The sequence below is a fragment of the Somniosus microcephalus genome, chromosome 2 (genome assembly GCF_052327205.1).
Source record: "Somniosus microcephalus isolate GS21.2 chromosome 2, FLI_Smic_1.0, whole genome shotgun sequence".
In the NCBI taxonomy this organism is placed as follows: domain Eukaryota; kingdom Metazoa; phylum Chordata; class Chondrichthyes; order Squaliformes; family Somniosidae; genus Somniosus; species Somniosus microcephalus.
In genome coordinates, this window is record NC_140988.1 from 316750336 (window position 1) to 316774399 (window position 24064).

Below are 24064 nucleotides of genomic sequence, written 5' to 3' on the forward strand. Positions count from 1 at the left end.
AAACGGAGACTTTGCATGCACGGTTCCTTGCTAAGGCTGAGGTAGGAAAAGTGCCCCCTGAAGACCCTGGGTGGATATGACCTCCTGCTGAGAGCCCTTCGAGCAGCTTGTCCTCCTTTGTGTCACCTCTGCTCATTCTCCTTAACATGCTGCAGATCAAGGGGGATACAAACTACAGCACCTATGTCTGGGAGCAACGGGTCTGAGCAGAAGCCTTGATGTAACCTGCCACATTACTCCCTTGAGACTTCAACAACTTCAAATAAGATATCAAACCAACAAACGCCTCTACAAACTCACCGAGAGCCAGTCAGCAACTAACCTGAAAGCAGGTGATGATCCCTTTAAATAGCACTGGTGGGGTGTCCTTTCTGCTGCTGAATGCGTGTTTTATCCAATTTATTCTGTAATTTTCGACCTGCCTCTTCCAATTCCATTGCCATTCCTAGTTTGGTCTTGTGTGCAAATTTGACACACTGCTTCGCCTTTCAAGTGGAACTTTGTCAAAAATCTTTTAGAAGTCCAGCTATACTATATTGTAGGGCTAACAACGATCCTCTTGGTTTGTCACTTGGAATGGAACGTTTTCAAGATGTCCCAAAGCACTTCACAGACAATGAAGTACTCATGAAGTGTAGTCACTGTTGTAATGTATGCACACACAGCAGGCAATTGGTGTACAGCAAAACCACATGGACAGCAATGAGATAAGTGAACAGATAACCTGTTTCAGTGGTGGTGAGACATAGAGACATAGAAACTAGGAGCAGGAGTAGGCCATTTGGCCCTTCGAGCCTGCTCCGCCATTCAACGAGATCATGGCTGATCATCCAAACCCTAGCACCCGGTCCCTACACCGACAGCCATCCCACCCAAGCCCTATCCCCATAACCCCACATATTTAATCCCCCCTAACACTAAGGGCCAATTTTTATCATGGCCAATCAACCTAACCCGCACATCTTTGGACTGTGGGAGGAAACCGGAGCACCCGGAGGAAACCCACGCAACACTAAGAGAACTCCCCTGCTCTTCTACACATAGTGTCAATGCATCTTTCACGTCCATCTGAGCAAGCAAACGGGACCTTGGTTTAACATCTCACCTGAAAGACAGCATATCTGACAGTATAGTACTCCTGCAGTACCGCACTGAAGTGTCAGCTTGGATTATTTGCTCCAGTCTCAATGGGAAGCATGACCTCTGAACCTGAAGTGAGAGTGCTATCACTGAGTCAAGACTGACTTTTGTTTTATTCGCTTATGGGATTGTGGGCATTGCTGGCCAGTCCAGCATTTATTACCCATCCCTAATTGCCCTTGAGGGTGGTGGTGAGCCACTTTCTTGAACCGCTGCAGGGCCAGGACCAATATCCTCATGGGGAGGTTTGTTAATGTTGTTGGGGAGGGATTAAACCAACTTGGCAGAGGGATGGGAACCTGAGTGTAGATTCAAAGGGGAGAGAAGCAAAGCTGGAATTGGAAGGCAGTAAATTAGTAAGTGAGTTTGGAAGGCAGAGGAAACAGACTAGAAACTGAACAACAAAGGGGTTTGGCAGTGCTTAATGGTATATACCTCAATGCAACAAGTCTAGTGAATAAGGCAGAGGAGCTGAGGGCACAGATAGATATGTGGAAGTATGATATCATAGCTGTTACTGAAACATGGCTGAAAGAAGGGCAGGAATGGCAGCTCAACATTCCTGGGTACAGGATTTTCAGATGAGATAGAGAGGGGGATAAAAAAGGAGGTGGGTCACAGTATTGGTTTAAGAAGCAATTACAGCTGTGAGGAGGGATGATATGTTCGAAGAGTCATCAAATGAGGCCATGTGGGTTGAACTGAAGAACGAAAAAGGGGCAATTACACTGCTGGGAGTGTATTATAGACCCCTAAAATGTCAGAGGGAGATAGAAGAGCAAATATGTAGGCAAATTTCTGAGAAGTGCCAAAACAATAGGGCAGTAGTAGTAGGGGATTTCAACTACCCTAATATTAACTGCGATAGAATCAGTGTAAAAGGTATAGAGGGCACAGAATTCTTCAAATGCATTCAGTTGAACTTTTTTAGTACGTAGCAAGCCCAACAAGAGGGTTGGGGGTGGGTGAGCGGCGGTCCTGGACTTAGTTTTAGGGAATTAAACTGGGCAGGTCATCAGTGGGAGAAGATTTTGGTGGTAGTGATCCTAATTCAGTTAGATTTGGCGTAGTTATGGAAAAGGACAGAGATAGACCTGGAGTAAAAGTTCTCAATTGGGGAAAGGCCAATTTTACTAAGTTGAGATGTGATTTAGCAAAAGTGGACTGGAAACAGCTACATGAAGGTAAATCAGTGTCAGAGCAGTGGGAGGCATTCAAGGAGGAGAAGTTTGGGTTCAGAGCAAATATGTTCCCACAAAGAAAAAGGGTGGGACTCTCAAATCTAGAGCCCCCTGGATGTCAAGGGGCATACAGGGTAGGATGAGGCAAAAAAGGGAAGCTTATGTTAGATACCGAGAGCTAAATACCGCAGAAAGCCTAGAGGAGTCTAGAAAGTGCAGGGATGAAATTAAAAAGGAAATTAGGAAGGCAAAGAGAGGCATGAAAAAATATTGGCAAATAAAATCAAGGAAAACCCAAAGATGTTTTATAAATACATAAAAAGCAAGAGGATAACTAAAGAAAGAGTAGAGCCTATTAGAGGCGGAAGATGTGGGTATGGTTCTTAATGAATACTTTGGCCCCGATTTTCTGGCCGCCATCAGGCGGCTTTTCATGTGGCCGGGGGCTGAAAATCGGCGAAAAAAAGTGGGTCGGGACCCCCCCTCCTGCCTGATTCCCCGCCCCGTCTGACTTTCGGACTGCCGTTTCCCCACGCCCCGCTTCAGTCCCGGCCACCGCTGGCGGGACTGGTCATCGGAGCACTAACAAGCAATTATCTGCTTGTTGAAGTTGATTTTCCCGTGCCGTTGCGACTTTGGGGCTTTCCCCACCTGAAACCCGCCTGCGGGGAACCCCGCTGCTGAGAGCTGGCGTGAAGCTTGCCGGCTTGCTAGCTGTCAGCTGCAGGTAAGGAGAAGCTGCGATTTAAAGGGCCAACACTTGTATGTTGAAGGACCTTGTTGTTGCAGGTTTGGGGCTACTTCTTCAAGGCTTAGGCACAGCTGTGGAAGGTTGGAGCCTCACACACTTCTCCAATGCGCTCTCCTGGGAAGCCCCTCTCACCACCCTCACTCAGCGCTTCCTCAGCGGAGGCATCTACGAGAAGCGTGGGACGCCTTTTTTCCTTCCCTTCTTGCCATTAGAGGATCTCCAGCAGCAGAGGCGGCAGCAGCAGAACCAGGAACAGCATGATGAGCACCAGGAGCTGCTCACTCACCTGAAGTTGCACAGGACAGAAGGGGCCAGCGCTTGGAAGTGGCTTGAGAGCACCTTGCTGCGCTTTAGGGGGCCCTGGGGACCCGTATCTGCACTGGCAGTCCTACTCAGAAGGACTTCCATGAGGATCTGGTTTCTCTGTTCAACAGATGGCCATCGTTCCTCAAGAGATGTCATTCTCTTATGTGCACTCACCATGTTTTCCGTACCCTGGCGAGTTATCTCCTCCATGGAGGTTGCCAACCTTTCCATGGTGATGCATTCATGTGCCAATGACTCCACAAAGGCTCTGCTCATGGTCGCTATGGACTCCTCCATTCGCTCCACACTCGCAGCGACCCTGGAGACAAAACCTGCCAGAGACTCCTGCATCTGTGCATGGAGATCCATCACCTCTTCTCTTGCGGATGGTCCCAGAGGCAGAGGGTCGACATGTAGCGCAGCTGAGCTGAGCTGGCAGAGCCCTGTGCCCTCCGACGAGGACTCTCCACTGCTGACCCTGTCTCCAGAATCTGCTGAGGTTCACTTGTGAGCTGTGAAACACCAGGTGACAACACTACTCTATGTCCCGAAGGTCCCCCCGAGGTGTGAGTGTCTGCGCTGGTGCTGGGTGCGCTTACTTCTGCTGACGCTGCGCCCTCAGAGGTTGGAGCTTCCTCTGAGGAGTCTGGCTGCACAGCATCTTCCTCCTCCACAGTGAGGACGGGGGCTCTGGATGGCACTGTAGTGGAGTAAAGGAAGGAGATAGAGATGTAATGCCAAGGTTCTTCTGGTGACTCCCAGCGAGTTGGCATCTGCTGACACCTGCATCCATGCAGCATTGGTCTCAGTGGGAGGCCTCTTCCTCCCTGACCTAGGGAAGACGACCTCCCTGTGGGCCCTAACCCCATTGATGTGCCTCAATAAATCTGAGACTCGATGTTAGCGAAACAAAACAAGGCTTTTATTAACTTAGAAGGTAACACACAGAGGAGAATGTATCTTCCATGCAGAGGTCTGCCGTACTGGATGTGCTGCAGGCTGGGCCAGCTTACATAGGAGCCAGGTATAGGCGGAGCCCTACACACAGTACAATACAATGGAAATGAAACTGAAACCAACCACAGTCACAGGCAGAGAAATACTGATGAGTGATGAATGGAATATTTCATCACACCCATCCAATAATACCTGCAGTGAAGCCTCGTCGAATTTGGAGGCAGCTCGGGGTCTGGCACTGCCCACAGCTGCTGCAGGCTCCTCTGCCATCCTGTGTGGTTCGTTTGGAAGCCTTCAGAGGATGCAGTGCTTGCTATGGACCTTGAAAGCACAAGTGAACACACGAAAGGCTGCTGGACCGGATAGCATCCCTGGACGGGTACTCAAGGAATGTGCTGATCAGCTGGCTGATGTCTTCACCGCCATCTTCAATCTGTCATTGGCCCAGGCAGTAGTCCCTACATGCTTCAAGACCGCTACCATTATTCCTGTGCCAAAGCAAACGGCTGTGACGTGCCTGAACGACTATCGACCTGTTGCACTCACACCCATCATAATGAAGTGTTTCGAGAGACTGGTCCTGGCTCACATCAAAGCCAGTGTTCCCACCTCTCTTGACCAACACCAGTTTGCCTATTGTGCAAACAGATCAATGGAGGATGCAATCACAACTGCTCTACACTCTGCACTGAATCACTTAGATGGTAAAGAGACCTACATCAGAATGCTGTTCATAGACTACAGCTCAACATTCAACACTATCGTCCCCAACAAGCTGGCCACCAAACTCCACACTCTTGGCCTGAACACTTCCCTCTGCAACTGGACCCTGGACTTCCTAACAAACAGACCCCAGTCTGTCAAATTAGGTAACCACACCTCCCCCCCCCCCCCCCGACCCTGAACACTGGGGCCCCACAAGGATGTGTGCTGAGCTCCCTCCTCTACTCCCTCTTCACCCACGACTGTGTGGCTGTTCATGGTTCCAACACCATCATCAAGTTTGCAGATGATACCATGGTAGTAGGCCAGATCACCAACAACGATGAGTCAGTCTACAGGGAGGAGGTCCAGCATCTCGTGAAGTGTGCGCCGATAACAACCTGGCCCTTAACATCAAGAAAACCAAAGAAATCATTGTGGACTTCAGGAAGTCTAAGGGCGGAAGTCACACCCCCATCCACATCAATGGGGCTGTGGTGGAAAGGGTGGACAGCTTTAAGTTCCTCGGAGTCCACATCACGAAAGACCTCTCCTGGTCCCTCAATACCTCCTCTCTGGCGAAGAAGGCCCAGCAGCGCCTATATTTCCTAAGGAGGCTGAAGGGATGTAACCTGTCACCCCTGATCCTCTCTAACTTTTACCGCTGCACAATAGAGAGCATCCTGACGAACTGTATCACAGTATGGTATGGCAGCTGTAGCTACTATGACCGGAAAGCCCTGCAGCGGGTAGTCAAAACTGCCCAACGCATTACCGGCTACCGACCATAGAGCACATATACCAGAAACACTGTTTACGGAGGTCACGGACCATCATCAAAGACCCTACCCACCCCGGCCACAGTCTGTTCGCCCTCCTGCCATCTGGGAGACGCTACAGATGCATTCGCACCCGAACGACCAGATTTAGGAACAGCTTCTTTCCCAGGGCTGTCATCCTACTGAACTCCACAAATAAACTCTAAAGCCTGCACATCTGCCAATGCACTTTATTATGGTTATGTTTATGTTAATGTATTACAAGCCAAATCAATGTTGAATGTTTAAATGTCTTAATCTAAATGTACACTCTCGGGAGCCGCAAGCCTACATTTTGTTGTACTGCACTTGTGCACTAACAATGACAATAAAGTTGATTATTATTATTATTGTTATTATTATCATACTGTGGGGATTTCTGACTCGAATTGGACAATTAGCAAGGCTTCCCACATGCTGGGAATTAATTGGCCACTTGAGGGAAAATTGCGTGGAGCTGGCTGACACTTTTTTATGTGTGTCAGAAACCCCACATTCGGGGAAATCCGACCATTCCCCACACAAGCCGAAAATCAGGGCCTTTGCGTCTGTCAATACAAGAGAGAGGAACAATGCAGACATTGTAGTTAAGGAGGAGGATTGTGAGCTATTAGATGAGATAAACATAGTGAGAAAGGAAGTATTAAGGGGTTTTGCATCTTTGAAAATGGATAAATTGTCAGACCAGGATGAAATGAAATGTTGGAAAAAGTTCTGAGGAACAGTATTAATCATCATTTAGAAAGGCATGGATTTGTTAAGGGAAGATCATGTCTGACTAACTTGATTGAAGTTTTTGAGGAGGCAACAAGGAGGGTAGTGCATTTGATGTAGTCTACATGGATTTTAGCAAGGCTTTTGACAAGGTCCGAAAAGTAAAAGCCCATGGGATCCAAGGGAAAGTGGCAAGTTGGATCCAAAATTAGCTCAGTGGCAGGAAGCAAAGGGTAATGTTTGATGGATGTTTTTGTGACTGGAAAGCTGTTTCTAGTGGGGTTCCACAGGGCTCAGGACTAGCCCCCTTGCTTTTTGTGGTATACATCAATGATTTAGACTTCAATATAGGGGGCATGATTAAGAAGTTTGTAGATGATACAAAAATTGGACGTGTGGTTGATAGTGAGGAAGAAAGCTGTAGACTGCAGGAAGATATTTTATGTGGCACCTTATTGAATGCCTTTTGGAAATCCAAATATACTACATCCACTGGTTCCCCTTTATCTACCCTGCTAGTTACATCCTCAAAAAATGAATAAATTTGTCAAACACGATTTCCCTTTCATAAAACCATGTTGACTCTGCCTAATCACATTATGATTTTCTAAGTGCCCTGATACCACTTCCTTAACAATGGATTCCAGCATTTTCCCGATGACTGATATCAGGCTAACTGGCCTGTAGTTCCCTGTTTTTTCTCTCTCTCCTTTCTTGAATAGCGGTGTTACATTTGCAACCTTCCAATCCGCTGGAACCATTCTAGAATCTAGGGAAACCAATGCATCCATTTTCTCTTCAGCCACCTCTTTTAGAACCCTAGGATGTAAGCCGACAGGTCCAGGGGATTTGTTGGCTTTTAGTCCCATTAGTTTCTCTAGTACTTTTTCTCTACTTATATTAATTACGTTAAGTTCCTCACCCTCATTGGACCCTTGGTTCTCTACCATTTTTAGTATGCTTTTTGTATCTTCTACTGTGAAGACAGATACAAAATATTTGTTTAAAGTTTCTGCCATTTCCTTATTCCCCATAATAATTTCTCCTGTCTCGGCCTCTAAGGGACCAACGTTTACTTTTGCTACTCTCTTCCTTTTTACATACTTGTAGAAGCTCTGTTTTTATATTTCTTGCTAGTTTTCTCTCATTCCATTTTTTCCCTTTTATCAATTTTTTGGTCAACCTTTGCTGGTTTCTGAAACTCTCCCAATCCTCAGGCTTACTATTATTCTTTGCAACATTATAAGCTTATTCTTTCAATCTAATGCTATCCTTAATTAGTTAGCCATGGTTGGATCACTTTTCCCATGGAGTTTTTCTTAATGGAATGTATTTTTGTTGAGAATTATGAAATATTTCTTTAAATGCTAGCCACTGCTTATCTACTGCCATACCTTTTAACCTATCCTTCCAAACTACCTTAGCCAGCTCACCCCTCATACCTATGTAATTGGCTTTATTTAAGTTTAAGACTCTAGTTTCAGACTTGTAATTTCAGTTTAATTTTGAGAGTGACTTGCCTATCATATGATCATTTTGCCCCAGAGGATCCTTTACTATGAGATTGCTAATTAACCCTGTCTCATTACACAATACAAGATCTAAAATAACCTGTTCCCTGGTTGGTTCCTTGACATGTTGTTCTAGAAAACTTTGCCAATTTGATTTGTCCAGTCTATATGAAGATTAAAATCCCCCAAGATTATTGCATTACCTTTGTTGCAAGCTCCTACTATTTCTTGATTAATATTCTGTCCAACGGTATAGCTACTGTTGGGGGGCCTATATACTACTCCTACCAGTGTTTTCTGCCCCTTTTTATTCCTTAGCTCCACCCATACTGATTCTACTTCCCGATTTTCCGAGCCGAGATCCTTTCTCGCTACTGTCCTTATGTCATCCTTTATTATCAGGGCTACTCCCCCTCCTTTTCCATTCTGCCTGTCTTTTCAAAACATCAAGTACCCTGGAACATTTAGTTCCCAACCTTGGCCACCTTGCAACCACGTCTCTGTAACGGCTGTTAGATCAAACCCATTTACCTCTATTTGTGCCACTAGTTCATCTATCTAATGCAGATAAAGAGCCTTTAATTTAATTTTTTTACCATTATTCCCTGCCTTGACCTTATTTTCTGCTGCACTGCTATCATTAAACTCTCTGTCCCTTCCTGTCACACTCTGCTTAGTTTTACCCAAATCGCTACACTGCTCTATTGCCTTAACCTTTCTCTTTAGATTTCTAAATTTCCCCTCACCTGACCCCCCCCCCCTTTTTAGTTTAAAGCTCTATCTACAGCCCTAGTTATTCAGTTCTCCAGAATGCTGAACTGTATAAAACACTAAAATAACAACAGAAAATGCTGGAAAAACTCAGCAGGTCAGGCAACATCTGTGGAGAGAAATTAGAGTCAACGTTTCGGGTCGAAAACCTTTTTCAAAACTGGAAAGGAAATAAAATAGATCGAAGGCAGGGCTGCGATAGAACAAAAGAAGTAAAGAGGTATTCAAAACCGGTCGAGATGGTAATAGGACAGTGGAGACAAAAGACGGCTCAGATTAGGTGTGCAGTGTACTGGCAGGATAAGAGACAGCTGCCATGTGGGAGAGAGAGAGGAAAAAAAAGGAAAGGGGGGGGAGGGAAGACCCAAAACAAAGGGGTGGAAAAAAATATATAAGTAAAAACACTAGTTAGGCCACAGCTAGAGTATTGTATACAGTTCTGGTCACCACATTGCAGGAAAGATGTGATTGCACTAGGGAGGGTTGGGAGAGAAGATTTACAAGGATGTTGCCAGGACTGGAGAATTTTAGCCATGAGGAAAGATTGGATAGGCTGTGGTTGTTTTCTTTGGAACAGAGGAGGCTGAGGGGAGACTTGATTGAGGTGTATAAAATTATGAGGGGCCTAGATAGAATGGATAGGAAAGACCTATTTCTCATAGCAGAGAGGTTAATAACCAGGGGCCATAGATTTAACGTAATTGGTAGGAAGTTGAGTTGATTTTCTTTCACCCAGAAGGTGGTGGGGTTCTGGAACTCACTGCCTGAAAGGGTGGTAGAGGCAGAAACCCTTATCACATTTAAAAAGTACTTGGATATGCACTTGAAGTGCCGTAACCTACAAGGCTACAGACCAAGAGCTGGAAAGTGGGATTAGGCTGGATAGCTTTTTCGGCCGGCACAGGCACGATGGGTCAAATGGCCTCCTTCTTTACCATAAATTTCTGATTCTGTGAATACGGGCATCACGTTATCCTGATTCCAGACTTAACTCAATTATTGTCAGTGTCACACAAATCTCTCTATTCTCTCTCAGCATTCTGATATAAAGATAAATACCGTCTATCCCTCATTATTTATATATTTTACGCACATTTAGCCTACCCAGGTCTTACATCTCATTTACATTAAAGACCTTGATACTTGAAAACAACCTTCAGAATCCAGCCAACTGACCAGGAAGCCATGCACGGGCCCAAATCTACAGTTCCAGAAGTGGAAAATCTGGACCAACCAGTTTTAACATACAACCATGACAAAACCATATTTGAGTATTGTGTTACACAGTAGTGACATTCATCTCAGCAATTCCTGACATTGCATTCAATGTCTGGAACTAAGTGGCTAGAGTCAATTTCTAACAAAGCTTGAAAAACATAACATAGGTTATTGTATTTACACTTGGCCCTTTAACCTAAGTAACTAACTAATTCACAGGAACAAAGGCAACCAATCTTCTTTAAAGTAATCACTTTTCCAGCTCTTGCTCAGGAAGAATGCTGCTGGTGATTTTTTTTTAGACAGAAACCACACACATTTCATTGTCACAGGGCTTGGGCAGAAACAGGAGACTCCACGGCTGCAATTTCACCTACCTGGGTGGGTTCATGGCGGGAGAGGTCAGTGGCAGGCTACGAGCCCATTGATGTCTTCATCCCGCTGGGAAAAAAAATATTGCCGTAATGGGCCTTGCCAAGCCTGCCCTGCATGTTACCCGGCCCAATTAAAAGGTGTGGGTCTGGTGACATCATGGCTGATGCATTTGGTGCCGGTGTATTTAAAGGGGCTATGGTCCCATTTGATCTCACTTCTGATTTTGACAGGCTACAGTGCTGACATTGTTTGCTGGTGGTGAAAATGACTTCCCAGTGGCAGAGGACTGCTCCTCGTTTCAGCGATGACTCCCTCCATGTTCTTGTGGAGGGAGTCAGAGCACGCAGGTAGGTTCTCTGCCCTGCCAGTGGACGGAAGAGTCTTCCCCAGGAGACCAAGGCAGCCTGGCTGCAGATAGCAGAGGAGGTAACCAGCAGGTCTGTGGTGATGCGGACATGACCTTCTAAAATCAGGAAAAGTGAAAAGAATGGACTGGTCATTGTAGGGATGCTTTATGGTGTTGCTGTGGGCTGGTGCCAATCTGTCTACGCATGTGCCAGCCACATGTCTGTGCTGCGTAAAGTTAACTAAATCTGGCCACGATGAGGCCATCCCTGGCCTCACGGGCAGCAATGTGCTCACGTACTGATGGCATTTGTACTGCCGGCTCCTCCAGGTCTTCCTCATCCTCGTCTTCAATCTCATGCTCCTCTTTCACCTCGCTCTGTGCCTTGTTCCTCATGCAGTGCTAATCCTCGCTGCTGTGCTATGTTGTGTAGGGCGCAGCAGACCATGACGATTCTGGAGACCCTGGCTGGTGCGTACTGAAGGGTTCCTCCAGATCTGTCCAGGCATCTGAAGCGCATTTTGAGCAACCCTATTGTCTGCTGTATGACACTTCTGGTGGAGATGTGCCTTTGATTGTAATGTTCCTCAGCCTCGTTTGCTGGCCTCTTCAAAAGTGTCTCCAAGGGAGGGTGGACTGGCGCAGGATGTAATAGTCATGGCAGCTGCCAGGGAACTTGGCGCACACATGCATGATGATCTTCCTATGGTTGCAGACCAGCTGCACATTAAGGGAGTGGAAGCCCTTGCAGTTGACAAAGACTGCTGGATTCTGATGGGGTGCCCTGTTGGCCACGTGTGCAGTCGATGATGCCCTGCACCCATGGGAAGCTAGCCAGTGCAGCAAAGCCTCTGACAGTGGTTCCCGATCCGTTGTAAAAAAAAAAAACATTTTCCCACCCGACCCGCCACCAAACGCGGCCGCTGACCACTCCCCCGCTGAAATACTCCCCCCTACAAGTCTGTACAAGACCAGCATAGAGAGGTCACTATTCCGTGGAGCAGATGTACTGAAGGGGATTCCTCTGCATGCACCAGCCCAGTGTACCAATTTTGTACCTGATATCTGCAATGGATCTTTACAGAGGAGCCTTCAGGTGATTTTTTTTTTTAAAGTACAACTTGAAAAGTTAAGCAAAGCCAAAGAGGCTGATAGTGGTGAGAAGATAGTTTGGTTTGGACAAGAGTTGATCGTGCTGTACTGTGTTGGAAAAGTGCTGGTATAACTGAGGCTGTGAGGATTGTGCCAAATAGGCTGTAGTTTAACGATAAAATTAACTAGATTGTGTTGTGTGTGCAATTTGATTTGAAAGGGTGGTTAAGAGAATTCCTGTGTCATTGAGTAGATTCTTATTATATTCTTGATATATGTTAATGTGCTAGTGAGAGGCTTCCTGAGTTGTGAGAAGCTGAGTAACTGAAATTGGAGAGTCATTGAGGAGTCTTTAATACACCATTGGTGCGTACTTGATGAACATTTGGTGTGCTACTTCAGACTGAACTTTTTCATGATGCCATGAAATGCGTATTGTGCATGAAAGCATTTAGCCATAAGGCCACTAGATGGAGCCTGTGCTAAATTCCTTTACTTTGAAGGATTATTAGCATTTTGTGGAGGGAAGGTGAATATAATAGCTCTGGGAAATATATCATGCAGTAGTCCCATATAAGCAAATATTAATAGGGCTATGGTCATACCACTTTCTGCTTGAAATTGGTGTGTCCCAACTCTTAAGTAGGCCCACTGTATACATTGGCCCGGATTTTGCGGTCAGTGGTGAAGTGACAGCGCTCGCTGCTGACCTTGAAGAAAGCTGCTCACAAAGGTTTAGCGTGCTCTGTGGTGTCGATTTCCCCAATTCTGACGTGACCTTCAATCTGGCTCCATCTATAGGGGATCTATGGCGTCCAGGAACAGTGAAGGCAGCAATCAGACTGAGCAGCCAATCAGATGGAAGAATTCTCACAGACAACAAATGAGGAAGTAAAAAGCACTGATTATCATTCACTTTTTAATCATTTAACAGAAAACTAAATAAAGATAGGGACATACACATGGGATTAAGGTAGAAGCTGAAATATTACAAACAAACTTAAATTTTTTTTTTAAATTATTTAAAAAATCTATGCAATTATTACCATGGAATGGAGGGAATGACACAACACACTTATAAAATTAGTTTTTCAGGGCCAATGAGGTTGTTCAACCGTAATTATGACTTAGTACTCTTAAAAACTCAGTTACACCTCATTTAACAAGGCATAACTTTTTCTAATATTTACAGTGAGAATAGTGTGTAAAAAGTTGAAGTTCATGTCAAATCACTGATTCTGTATTGGCTCCTCCTGTGCGGTCAAGGCAGCGGAACCATTGCTTCAATAAGCCGATGGTCTGCTCGATGATGTTCCTGGTGGCAGCATGGCTCTCATTATATGAGTGCTGGGCACGAGTGTTGGGGTTGCGGAGGGGAGTCATGAGCCATTGGAGAGCGGATAGCCCTTGTCTTCGAGCAGCCACCCTTGAGCTTGGCATGGGTGCTGGAAGAGTGCTGGCGCAGAATGAAGGCATCATGGCTGCTGCCAGGTAAGCGGCCATTGACATTAAGGATTCGCTGCGTGTGGTCGCACACCATCTGCGCATTAAGTGAGTGGTTTGCGGCTATGGAAGATCTCAGGATTGTTATGCACGTGGGTGCAGTCAATGATGCGCTGCACCATGGGGCAGCCCGCTATCCTGGCAAAGGCACATGCACACTCATCCTGCTTCTCTCTGGTGATCAGGAAGCCAATGTAGTCCCTTCTCCTGCTGTAGAGAGCCTCAGTGACCACCCGGATGCAGCGATGGATGGCAAACTGAGAGATTTTAGCTGTCTCCTGTTGCAGACTGGAAGGATCTGCTGGAGAAGAAATTGAGGGTGACGGTGACCTTGACTGCCACTAGGAGAGCCGTGGTCGCCCTAGTCTGAGGCTGGAGGTCTGCTTGCAGGAGATGGCAGAGTTCTGTGACCACATCCTTGATAAAGCAAAGCCTTCTAATACACTGCTCCTCACTTAATTGAAGGTAGGAGAAGTGCTCTCTGAATACCCTCCAAAGGTAAGGCCTGCTGGTGTGAGCCTGATGGCCCTCCTCTTCCCTCTTTGTACATGTTCCTGTATTTCTTGCTGCCTACACTCCCTCCGCTGTAGATCCTGGAGGGCGAGGTGGCATGCTAATACAGCCCCCATTAATGTTACTAAGCGTAGCAGTTTGAATCTTTGACCACTAACTGTAGCTACTTTAGTTGCCAGAAGACACCTGATACAAAAGAACCTTGAAATAACTGAATGAAACTGTTGCAGTGGGTGAAACTAACAAAAAGCCACTGAAACTGTACGAACCTGACAGCTGCGAGTGATTACTGATGATCCCTTGAAATAACGTCCCTGCAGCCGGCTTCTTGGTGCTGCATGCCAGCTCTCCCTGTTGGTGTATATTCCAGGTGGTGAGGTAAGTGGTGAGAATCAATTTGCAAACCGGGCAATCAGTGAGTGTGGAACAATCACAACCTACCTGGCGTTGACGTTCCCGGCGATACCTCTTACCGGTGATGCTACGGGGGGGGTGGCGGATTTGGCGTGGGGCGCTGGATTCACCTCGCCCCGGCAATACTGGTCTAGCGCCCCATTAGCGCCATCTACTGGCGCTAGCGGGAGGCGCTAAGGGGATGACTTTTTCCCCCCAAGAGTCAACCAGATAGTGTGGACTCAAGTCACGTTCAGTAGCACAACCACCACACAGCCATTCCCATTGATAATGGAAGATTATATGGGCAAAGAGAGAATGGAAGATTATATGGGCAAAGAGAGAGGGGGTTACAAGAAGAAAAGTTCTTAAGTAGAAATTGAAGACGAAAAGTAAAATGGTGAAAGGAGCTACTAGAAATATGAGAAGGGAGTAAGAACTATAGATCTGGAGATAGAAAGGACATAAGTAACATGCCCTCTCCAAACCGAGATAACCTAGGCAAAATCATTGACTGATATAAATGAGATGGAAGTCTTAGACAGGCTAAAAGGGCTCAAAACAATTGAATCCCTAGGGCTAGCTGGTACTTATTATAGAATGCTGAGAGAGACCAGGGAGGAGATTGTTGTGGAGTATTTTTAAACCAACACTCGACACAAGGTTTTAGATCAATAGTCAAGTTGTCTTTATTGCACTGGTGGGGAAACAGTCTGCTCTGTCTTAGCCAGACCTTTCCAAATTGGTACAGCAAACACTACATTTTTATACATTACAATACACATGTCCAGCTTATTCAAAATTAATTCCTGCCACCTGATTGGACCTTGGCCTGCATGCATCTTCACTGATTGGTTGCCTATGCCGCGTTACATTAAAGTACCGCCTTTATTATTGGCCGTTATCCCTCAAGCTGTTGTTGCACCTTTGACCTTTGTTTATGCCAGATGGGGTACTCATTGTCCTCCTTTCCTGCCTCTCTAGGCCTCTTTCATTGTTTTACTTTCCTGCCAGAACAGAACTTACATCCTCTTAGGCCTCTTATGGTTCCATGTCCGGCTATGTTATCTCCACTGCCAATTCAGCAACTTAGAAAAAGCATACTACTGCAAAGTATGGTCTTTATTACACCATTCAGTGAAACTGCCAGCGATGTCAGTTTAACTCTTTCCACACTGCAAGATCATTTTGTAGCAGTCACTGAACACTGGTGAGATCCCAAGAGATTGAAAACAGGTTAATGTCCAAAAACGGAACAAACTGAGATGAGTAACTGCAGGTCTATTCATCTTGCTTCCATTTCATGTAAAATAATGGAATTGATTATCAGGAGTAAACATGAGGATTACCTGTACAATAATATCTTTGTAAACAGTAGTCAACATGTATTCAAAATCCTGCCTGACTAACCTCTTCAACTTCCTTGAAGAAGTAACAATTCAAGTGGACTTGGGAAAGCCATTACGACACAGTGGGGACTAAATTTGATAGTGTTCGCTAGTGGGCGCGAAAGGGTCTGCATGCTGGACTCATATGCCAGACAATAGAGACGTAAATTTGGGGGGTGATCTAATCGAGATATTTAAAAAGGAGATCCTTAGTGTAAAATGGCTGACTTAACAGGAAAGACTGGAGAAACCTGGGTTTCCTAGCCTGAAAAGAAGGCATCTGAGAGTTGATCTTAGAGGTTTATATGATGGTTAAGGGTATGGAAAAAGGTAAATTGCCTTAACATTGTTTGAAGTTAAATTGCAAGAGTAGGATGAGGGGAAATCGGTTCAAACTAGTAAAAGTAAATTTAGGACTGATGTCAGAAATTTCTTCTTTACCCCAAGAATGATCAACACATGGAATAAACTTCCAGGAAGAGCAGTGGAGGTGAAAATCCTGGAATATTTTTAGAAACAATTGGAGTTTGAAATAGATGAATTAATTTGGGCAGAATGGCCTTCGTGGTTTGTAACTACCTTGTGATCAGAGGAAAAAAACTTCAACGAGATGGTCATTGATATGCTGTGCTAACTTTGAAATGCTTCATATGTGCCATTTTTGCAATTCAATGTTTTTTAGTAAAAAATTATGCACTGTCCCATTTTGAAGAGAACACTTTGCCCCCTAAGCTTCAGTGGCAATAGACAACTTTTTAAATTGAATTCACGTCTAGTTAAAAGTATATGGTTTCAGTTGATTTGTATGGAAAATGTGCAGTTTAAGATGGACAACTTGTGACACTTGAGGGTTATTGCATCCAGTCTCAATTGCTGGTGTATTTTCCATTTAGCATCACTACCAAGTGTGTATTATCTTTATAACAATTCTATTCAAGTTTACAAACAGAAAATGTGTAAATGCAAAGCATGTTGTCAATCGTTGTCTGAAAGAGAAAATGGGTTACCATTTTAGGTATGATGCATAATCCGATCTCAAATTTCTGATGAATTTTGATGCTGGATCATACCTAAAATATGAACTTTTTCCAATGTTGACTGAGACGGCCAGCTGTGAATTTACAACACTTTTTGTTTTTATTTCAGTTATCTAGCATTTGTAGTTTTACAGTATTGGTTCATGTGCTGTTCAGGAAATAATTTAAATAGTTTTTGTTGCCACTTATTCTCTTTCAGATTTACAGAAGTTCCTTTTGCCCATAATAGGATTGAAAGGATTGTACTTTGTTGGGTATTTCCTGTTTGGCCTTGGAACAGGATTGATCGGCCTCTTTCCTAATGTCCTTTCCACGCTGGTCCTCTGTTCAGCTTTTGGAGTGATGTCCAGTACTCTTTACACTGTGCCCTATAACTTGATAGCTGAGTATCACAGGAAAGAAAAAGTAAGTCTATAAAACTGAAATGTGAGAGGGAGTGGAAGCTATACTGGATTAGAACCATCCCCTTTGCTTCTGGGAACTAAATGTTAAATCTAGTTAGGACCCATGGGAGTAAAATCTATTCTCTCTGACTGTCAAAGGTCCTAGGAATTTAGTTCAGATGGTCTTAATCAAGCTTCAATTGTGCAAGCGGTCATAAAGACAAATATTGCATAATTTGCTGCAAATTAACCGTAACTTGCCAGAACACTGACTGAAGTGGAAATGGAAATGTTGCTTTTGGAGCATATATTTTTCTGAACCTGAGGCCAAGTCAGAGTTGAAGGTCCCTTGTTCTACATCTAAAAGTACATCTGACTTGGTGATACTGGGTGCTTAAAATGTGGAAGTGTTCTACTTTCTGCTGTTAACTAACATTTTCTAATGTGATTAATTCACCAAAAAATGTTGAAAAATATATATTTTTAAATTGCTATTCAATGGGGCAATGATTTTGTTCAATTCTTCAGAGACACAGGGCTGAATTATCTTCTGAATTTTGGGGTGGATTTGAGGCAGTAACCAGAGTAAAATTTTGACAGTAACGTCTACTGCCTCAGATCTACCACTAAAAAACTGCACCTGAATTTTTCTGCCAAAATATCACCAGTCCCCTTTAAAGCCCTTCAGGAACGTGTTGTTCCACAATTAAATGGGGTCAAAATGGGCGTGGCTAACCTCTCCAACCCATTTTCCAACTTACGCCCCAAGTTATTACTGCCACTATATAAATATCGGTATCCTTGAGGGGCCAATTGCTTGGAGGAGACCATTTTGTTTGCTGCAACTGAAGATTGATGTTACTTTGCCTGCATATTGAACTGTTTAGTACTTTGGAGATATTGCCAGGACTTTGCTATCATTTTTAGTCATCTCTGTAAACTGCATCGTTTTGGACTAGGGACGTGGATTTTCCAATTGGAATCCCTCTATTCCTGTGTTATGAAGAGGATGAGGATGAGGAAATGAAAGAGGCTAGATTGGTGGCACTTAGAGTGAGGCATTGTCAATTGCAGAATCCCTATCCTTGTCCCAGCATCCTCATGAGGCTTGGGGGAGCACCCCTGCTCCTCCTGGCCCACAATGCGTGCTAAAAGGAGCTGATCTTCAGCACTTACCTTAGCCAGTCGGCACCTTCTGCCTCAGATCTGCTGCCAGGAATCCCACCGCGTGGGCCTTCCCCTGACGTACTGTTAAATTTAAGTTGCGGCACCAATAATGTCATCGCGCTGGGACTTTTGAATGTTAATTAGACCTGCCTTTTTCAGGAGCCTCGTCGATGGCCTGATTAGTGTTTGTAAAAAATGTTAATGGGAGGGAGTGGGGTCAGGTTGCTCGATCCTGATATTTTAATACCTCCGTGACCCTCTCCTACCCATTGTTTGGGGTGGGTGGGGTGGATTTTTAATAAAGGCCATTGTTTTAGAAAATTTAAGCTTTCCCTTGGAGGCGATTGGGGAGATGTAGCAACTGTTGGCTGAAGATCTGACAACCGCTTCCACCAGGACAACAGCATTGTCTGTACCAGTTAAGGTCTTACTGCTATGAATCTCTCTGGATCCTCCAGGCAGCATCTAGAGATCTTTGCCACATTAGTCAGACATCAGTTCACCACTATATTGAGGGTCACTGATGCTCTCTTCAGGCACGGTGCCAGACAAACAGAGTTAGAGAGGGAGCTATCCACTTCTACCGACTGGCAGGGTTTCAAGGAGCAGCTGATAAAATGCATGTGGCCCTGAAAATCCCATGTGACAATCCCCTCTGTTTCATGAATAGGAAAGTCTTTTATTCCATTAATGCGCAGTTAATGGGCAATCCCAATCACCTTATCCGACACATGAATCTGCCACCCAGGAAGCTGCCACAACTTCTGCCTGCCTGCCTATAATGTCTTAACACTTCCTGTTCATGCAGATGCAGGCGGCTGGAATTTCCGCGGGGCTTCTCCCGATCATCCGCCAAAACTTCAGCGGAAGATTAGTGGAAACACTGGAGAAACGGTGTAAATGGCCTTCTACTCCATTTCTGCTGGGTTTCTGACAAAGTTACAGTGGCAGATCGGGAAAACCCAGCAGAAATTCTACCCCAGGACTTTTTGTGACTGTGCTCCTCCCCTGGTTGAATTTCTTTGGCATTGGCTATGAGCTTCTGCTTCTCATTACAACTGTGTATTATCTCTTTAAATGAAGTATCCATGAAAACTAGCAGAAGTTTTTGTGCCAGACAAAGTGAATTGACAGAGTGGTTTTGAGTAATGATGGTGCTTGCAGAGATTTCCCTTTGAATAAATGATTTTCCCCAACACTCAGCTTCTGACAAAGATTATGATGGGTAAGGAACTGTATCAGTGGTATAGGATGTGGATTGGCGGCAGTACCTTGACTTACCCTGGCCATCCTTGAGATATCATTGAATCTCATCCCGCACTGTGTGATAGTGTTAACTGCTTCTGGCATCTCTCGCCAGACAGCCGGCACCACCCTCAGTGAGGCATTCTTCCCTCCGTGCCCAACAGTCTTTTTCTTCTGGCCCTGACTTCTGCAAAAGGGACATCCATGGATGTATCCAAAAATCTGGGGGCTGTTCCTGTTGCTGACAGCTCCGTGGATGCTGCTTTCTGTGACGTATTGGCCATTCCTGTTTCTTTCTCACCTAAAACAAGTGTGGCCCTTTATTTGGCTGCAGTATTTCAAATGTTGCAACAGTGCAACATTGAATTGAATTTCCTTTCCTCCTTGTGGTGGTAAGCCTACGAATAGCAATATTACTGTTCCAAACTCGCTCTGCATAACTAACAAGTCTCTGGGAAGAAAACGTGCCGGGTTAGCGCTAAGTCGTGTTCTACTGCTAACTTGCCAATCAGAAGAAAACCAGCCCACAGCTTCTCTCTGTTTTTAGCAAGTCTAACTGTCAGCTATCTGGCCACATTCTTAGTCCATTTTCATTTTATTTGACATTCTTGGTCTCCCTGTCTCCTCTGCCCTCAATTACTAAAGCTACTTCCAGGACACTTGCAGATAGAATTTCCACAGGGATTCTCCCAATCTCCCACCATAACTTTGGCAGAAGGTCGACAGAAGCCTTGGAGAAATGGCAATGACGTGGTTTCTCTGGGACTTCTGCCGAAGTTATGGCAGGAGATAGGGATAATGCTCTTAACTCGGTTTCTTTCCCAGGACTTCAAAGCTGTAGGACTTCTTTCCTTCCTTCATCTCTTATTTTTCCTGTAAATTAGGTTTTTAAAACCAGATCAATTCCTGATTTAACGAATTACTTCAATGTTTACCTTATCTTCTTTCCTCTTCATTTTAATCTTAGTTGTGTGCTGCACTGTGAGCATTAGCTCTTCAGTTTAACTTTTGTTTTTCTGTTACAGCCTTAAATTATTCTGGCATCCTGATATTGAGGGTATTGGCCCAGAAATTCGGGTCTGTGGCTTCCCGCGGATGCAAGCCCCCGACCTGCACTTACCTACCGCGCCGGCCGTTGTGCTGTGGGCCCACAGGGGATTCCGATCCTGGGCCTGCTCCAACTTCCGGCACACAGTGCTTGCGTATCCCAGGGGCGCACTTAGTTCGATGCATCCCCTGGGATCACGTGGGCCATGGAGAGCCAATGGTAGCAGGGAATGCTTCATTCATAAGTTTGCCAGGAAGAGCTGTCAAACCTATAAATAATTTAAGCCCCAAAACATCACTAAAACGTCAAAAATTTTAAAAAAACCATCACATTTTTAAAATAACTATAAATTACATGAAATAACTATTTAAAAAAATTATTTAAATTTTTGAAAAAATTAATTACATTTTCTAACGGGGCTAAAAACAAACTTACCTTTCTTTAAAGTATTTAACATAGAAACATAGAAGATAGGAGCAGGAGTAGGCCATTCGGCCCCTCAAGCCTGCTCCGCCATTCAATGAGATCATGGCTGATCATCCAAATTCAGTACCCTGTCCCTGCCTTCTCCCCATATCCCTTGATCCCTTCAGCCTTAAGAAATATATCCAACTTCTTCTTGAATATATTTAATGAATTGGCCTCTACTGCCTTCTGTGTTAGAGGATTCCACAGGTTCACCACTCTCTGGGTGAAGAAATTCCTCCTCATTTCTGTCCTAAATGGCTTACCCCTTATCCTTAGACTGTGACCCCTGGTTCTGGACTCCCTGGCCATCGGGAACATCCTTCCTGCATCTAGTCTGTCTAGTCCTGTTAGAATTTTCTAAGTTTCAATGAGATCCCCTCTCATTCATCTAAACTCCAGCGAGTATAAGCCCAATCGACCCAATCTCTCCTCATACGTCATTCCTGCTATCCCAGGTATCAGCCTGGTGAATCTTCGCTGCACTCCCTCCATGGCAAGAACATCCTCCCTCAGATAAGGTGACCAAAACTGCACACAATACTCAAGATATGCTCTCACCACGGCCCTGTACAACTGCAGCAAGACTTCCTTGTACCTGTACTCAAACCCTCTCGCTATGAAGGCCAACATACCATTTGCCTTCTTAACCGCCTGCTGCACCTGCATGCTTACCTTTAGCGACTGGTGCACAAGGACACCCAGGTCTCGTTGCACTTCCCCTTCTCCCAATCTATTGCCATTCAGATAATAATCTGCCTTCCTGTTTTTGACACCAAAGTGGATAACCTCGCATTTATCCACGTTATATTGCATCTGCCATGCTTCTGCCCAATCACCCAACCTATCCAAATCATCCTGGAGTTTCTCGGCATCCTCCTCACAGCACACACGCCCACCCAGCTTTGTGTCGTCTGCAAACTTGGAGATATTACATCTAGTTCCCTCATCTAGATCATTAATATATATTGTGAATAGCTGGGATCCAAGGACCGATCCCTGCGGTACCCCACTAGTCACTGCCTGCCACTCGGAAAAAGACCCGTTTATTCCAGCTCTTTGCTTTCTGTCTGCCAACCAGTTCTCTATCCAAGTCAATACCTTGCCCCCAATCCCATGTGCCTTAACTTTACATGCTAATCTCTAATCTCTATTTAAAAAGAATAAACCTGTGAAAAAAATGTTTTAATTTTAATTAATTCACCACTTACCTTGTTAAAAGCAGGCCTTGCGCCTGCTTTTTAAAAGTGTAACTGCTGGAGACTTGCCCTCCCGGAAAAACCTGGAAAAAAAACGTAAGTTCGATGCGCATGCGCTGTCTCTCCGGCGCACGTGTTCCACCTCTCAACCCCTCCTTTCAGGGGAACAGAAGTGCCAGTTTCCCGCGCATGCGCAGTGCATGCACGAAACCGGCACTTTCATTGGGCCGACGCGTGAGTACCCCGTGCGTACTCACGCGTTGGGACCCAAATTTCTGGGCCATTATCTGTTTGTTTATCCCTTTCTTGGAGGTGGTGGATCATACTGGGTGACAGTTTCATGACAGAGGTAGCTCTCTGTTGCCGTGTCCAAGTGCCTATTCTTCATATGTGAACCTGGAAAGCGTGAGTGGGTTGTTGTGTGTGTGTGGTGGGTTGATTAACCCCAATCCTGTCCACGTTTGTGCAATTCTAGTAGGAGTCATGGAATACAGATCCGAAGCAGGAACCTGATTACTGTTACTCCCCAACCCCCCCCCCCCTCAAGCTTGGAGAAACTGAGGCCATCTGTAGCATCCTGGCTACACATAGTTAAATGTGGCATCCTTGAGCTCGTTTTACATTCTGCCCAATTTGAATTTCCATTAATGCCAATGGGAAAGAAAATTATGTATAATGTAAAACGAGCTCAAGGAGGTGACTATTTGCTATCAGCCATTTTCGCTATCGCCCAAGATAAATTTCACTCCCATAGTTTTCAAACTACGGGCCTGAGTATTTGAATCCGGAGAACAGCATTCAAATTTACTGCTGCCCAGTGGCGGCCTTTCTTCGGTTCTCAGCCTAGGTGCTTGATAAAAAAAACGAACCTGTCATGGACGACTGTTTTTAGAGGGAATAGGGCCACGAAGAATATAACTGGACCAGTCCTTATTCCTGTCCCTACATTTCTCAGAACATAACTGAGAACACAAGTGAATGTAATGGCCCTAGATTGTACCAGCATCCTGATTAAAGTTAGATGAAGCTATAACCAATTGTGGGGTGGTCAAAAATGAAAGGTATTGTTTTCTTACAACATTTTCTTAAAGGAGCACCATTTTCATGATAAAGTGCCTGGTAAGTGCCAAAAAAAACAAACAAAGCGCTGGGTTTCATTTCCAGATGGATAGAATTAAAAGCAGAGAAGTTACGTTAAACTTGTATAGAACCTTGGTTAGACCACACTTGGAGTACTGTGAGCAGTTCCGGTCTCTATATTATAAAAAGGATATAGAGGGATATAGAGGCACTGGAGAAGATGCAAAAAAGATTTGCTAGAATGATTCTAGAACGATCAGGAAAGATTGAACGGGCTGGGGCTCTTTTCTCTAGAAAAGAGAAGACTGAGGGGTGGCCGGATAGAAAAAGAAAAGACTTGCATTTATGTAGCACCTTTCATGACCTCAGGACGCCCCAAAGCGCTTTACAGCCAATGAAATACTTCTTGAAGTGTAGTCACTGTTGTAATGTAGGAAATGCGGCAGCCAATATGCGCACAGCAAGCTCCCACAAACAGCCATGTGATAATGACCAGATAATCTGTTTTTTTTAGTGATGTTGATTGAAGGATAAATATTGGCCAGGACACCGGGGCTAACTCACCTGCTCATCTTCGAAATAGTACCATGGGATCTTTTACATCCACCTGAGAGAGCAGACGGGACCTCGGTGTAACGTCTCATTTGAAAGACAGCACTTCTGACAGTATGGCACTCCCTCAGTACTGCACAGGAATGTCAGCCCAGATTTTGTGCTTTTTGTGTCTCTGGAGTGGGACTTGAACCCACAACCTTCTGACT

At 44.9% G+C, this 24064-nt stretch overlaps 1 protein-coding gene across 1 annotated transcript in view; it reads left to right on the top strand.

Moving 5' to 3' along the window:
- slc45a2 (solute carrier family 45 member 2) overlaps positions 1-24064 on the top strand; it is a 111981-nt gene that overhangs the window by 86687 nt on the left and 1230 nt on the right. The window contains exon 6 of the mRNA XM_086004685.1: positions 16916-17121. Within this exon, the coding sequence (XP_085860811.1) occupies positions 16916-17121 (206 nt within the window). The remainder of the gene's footprint in view (positions 1-16915; positions 17122-24064) is intronic.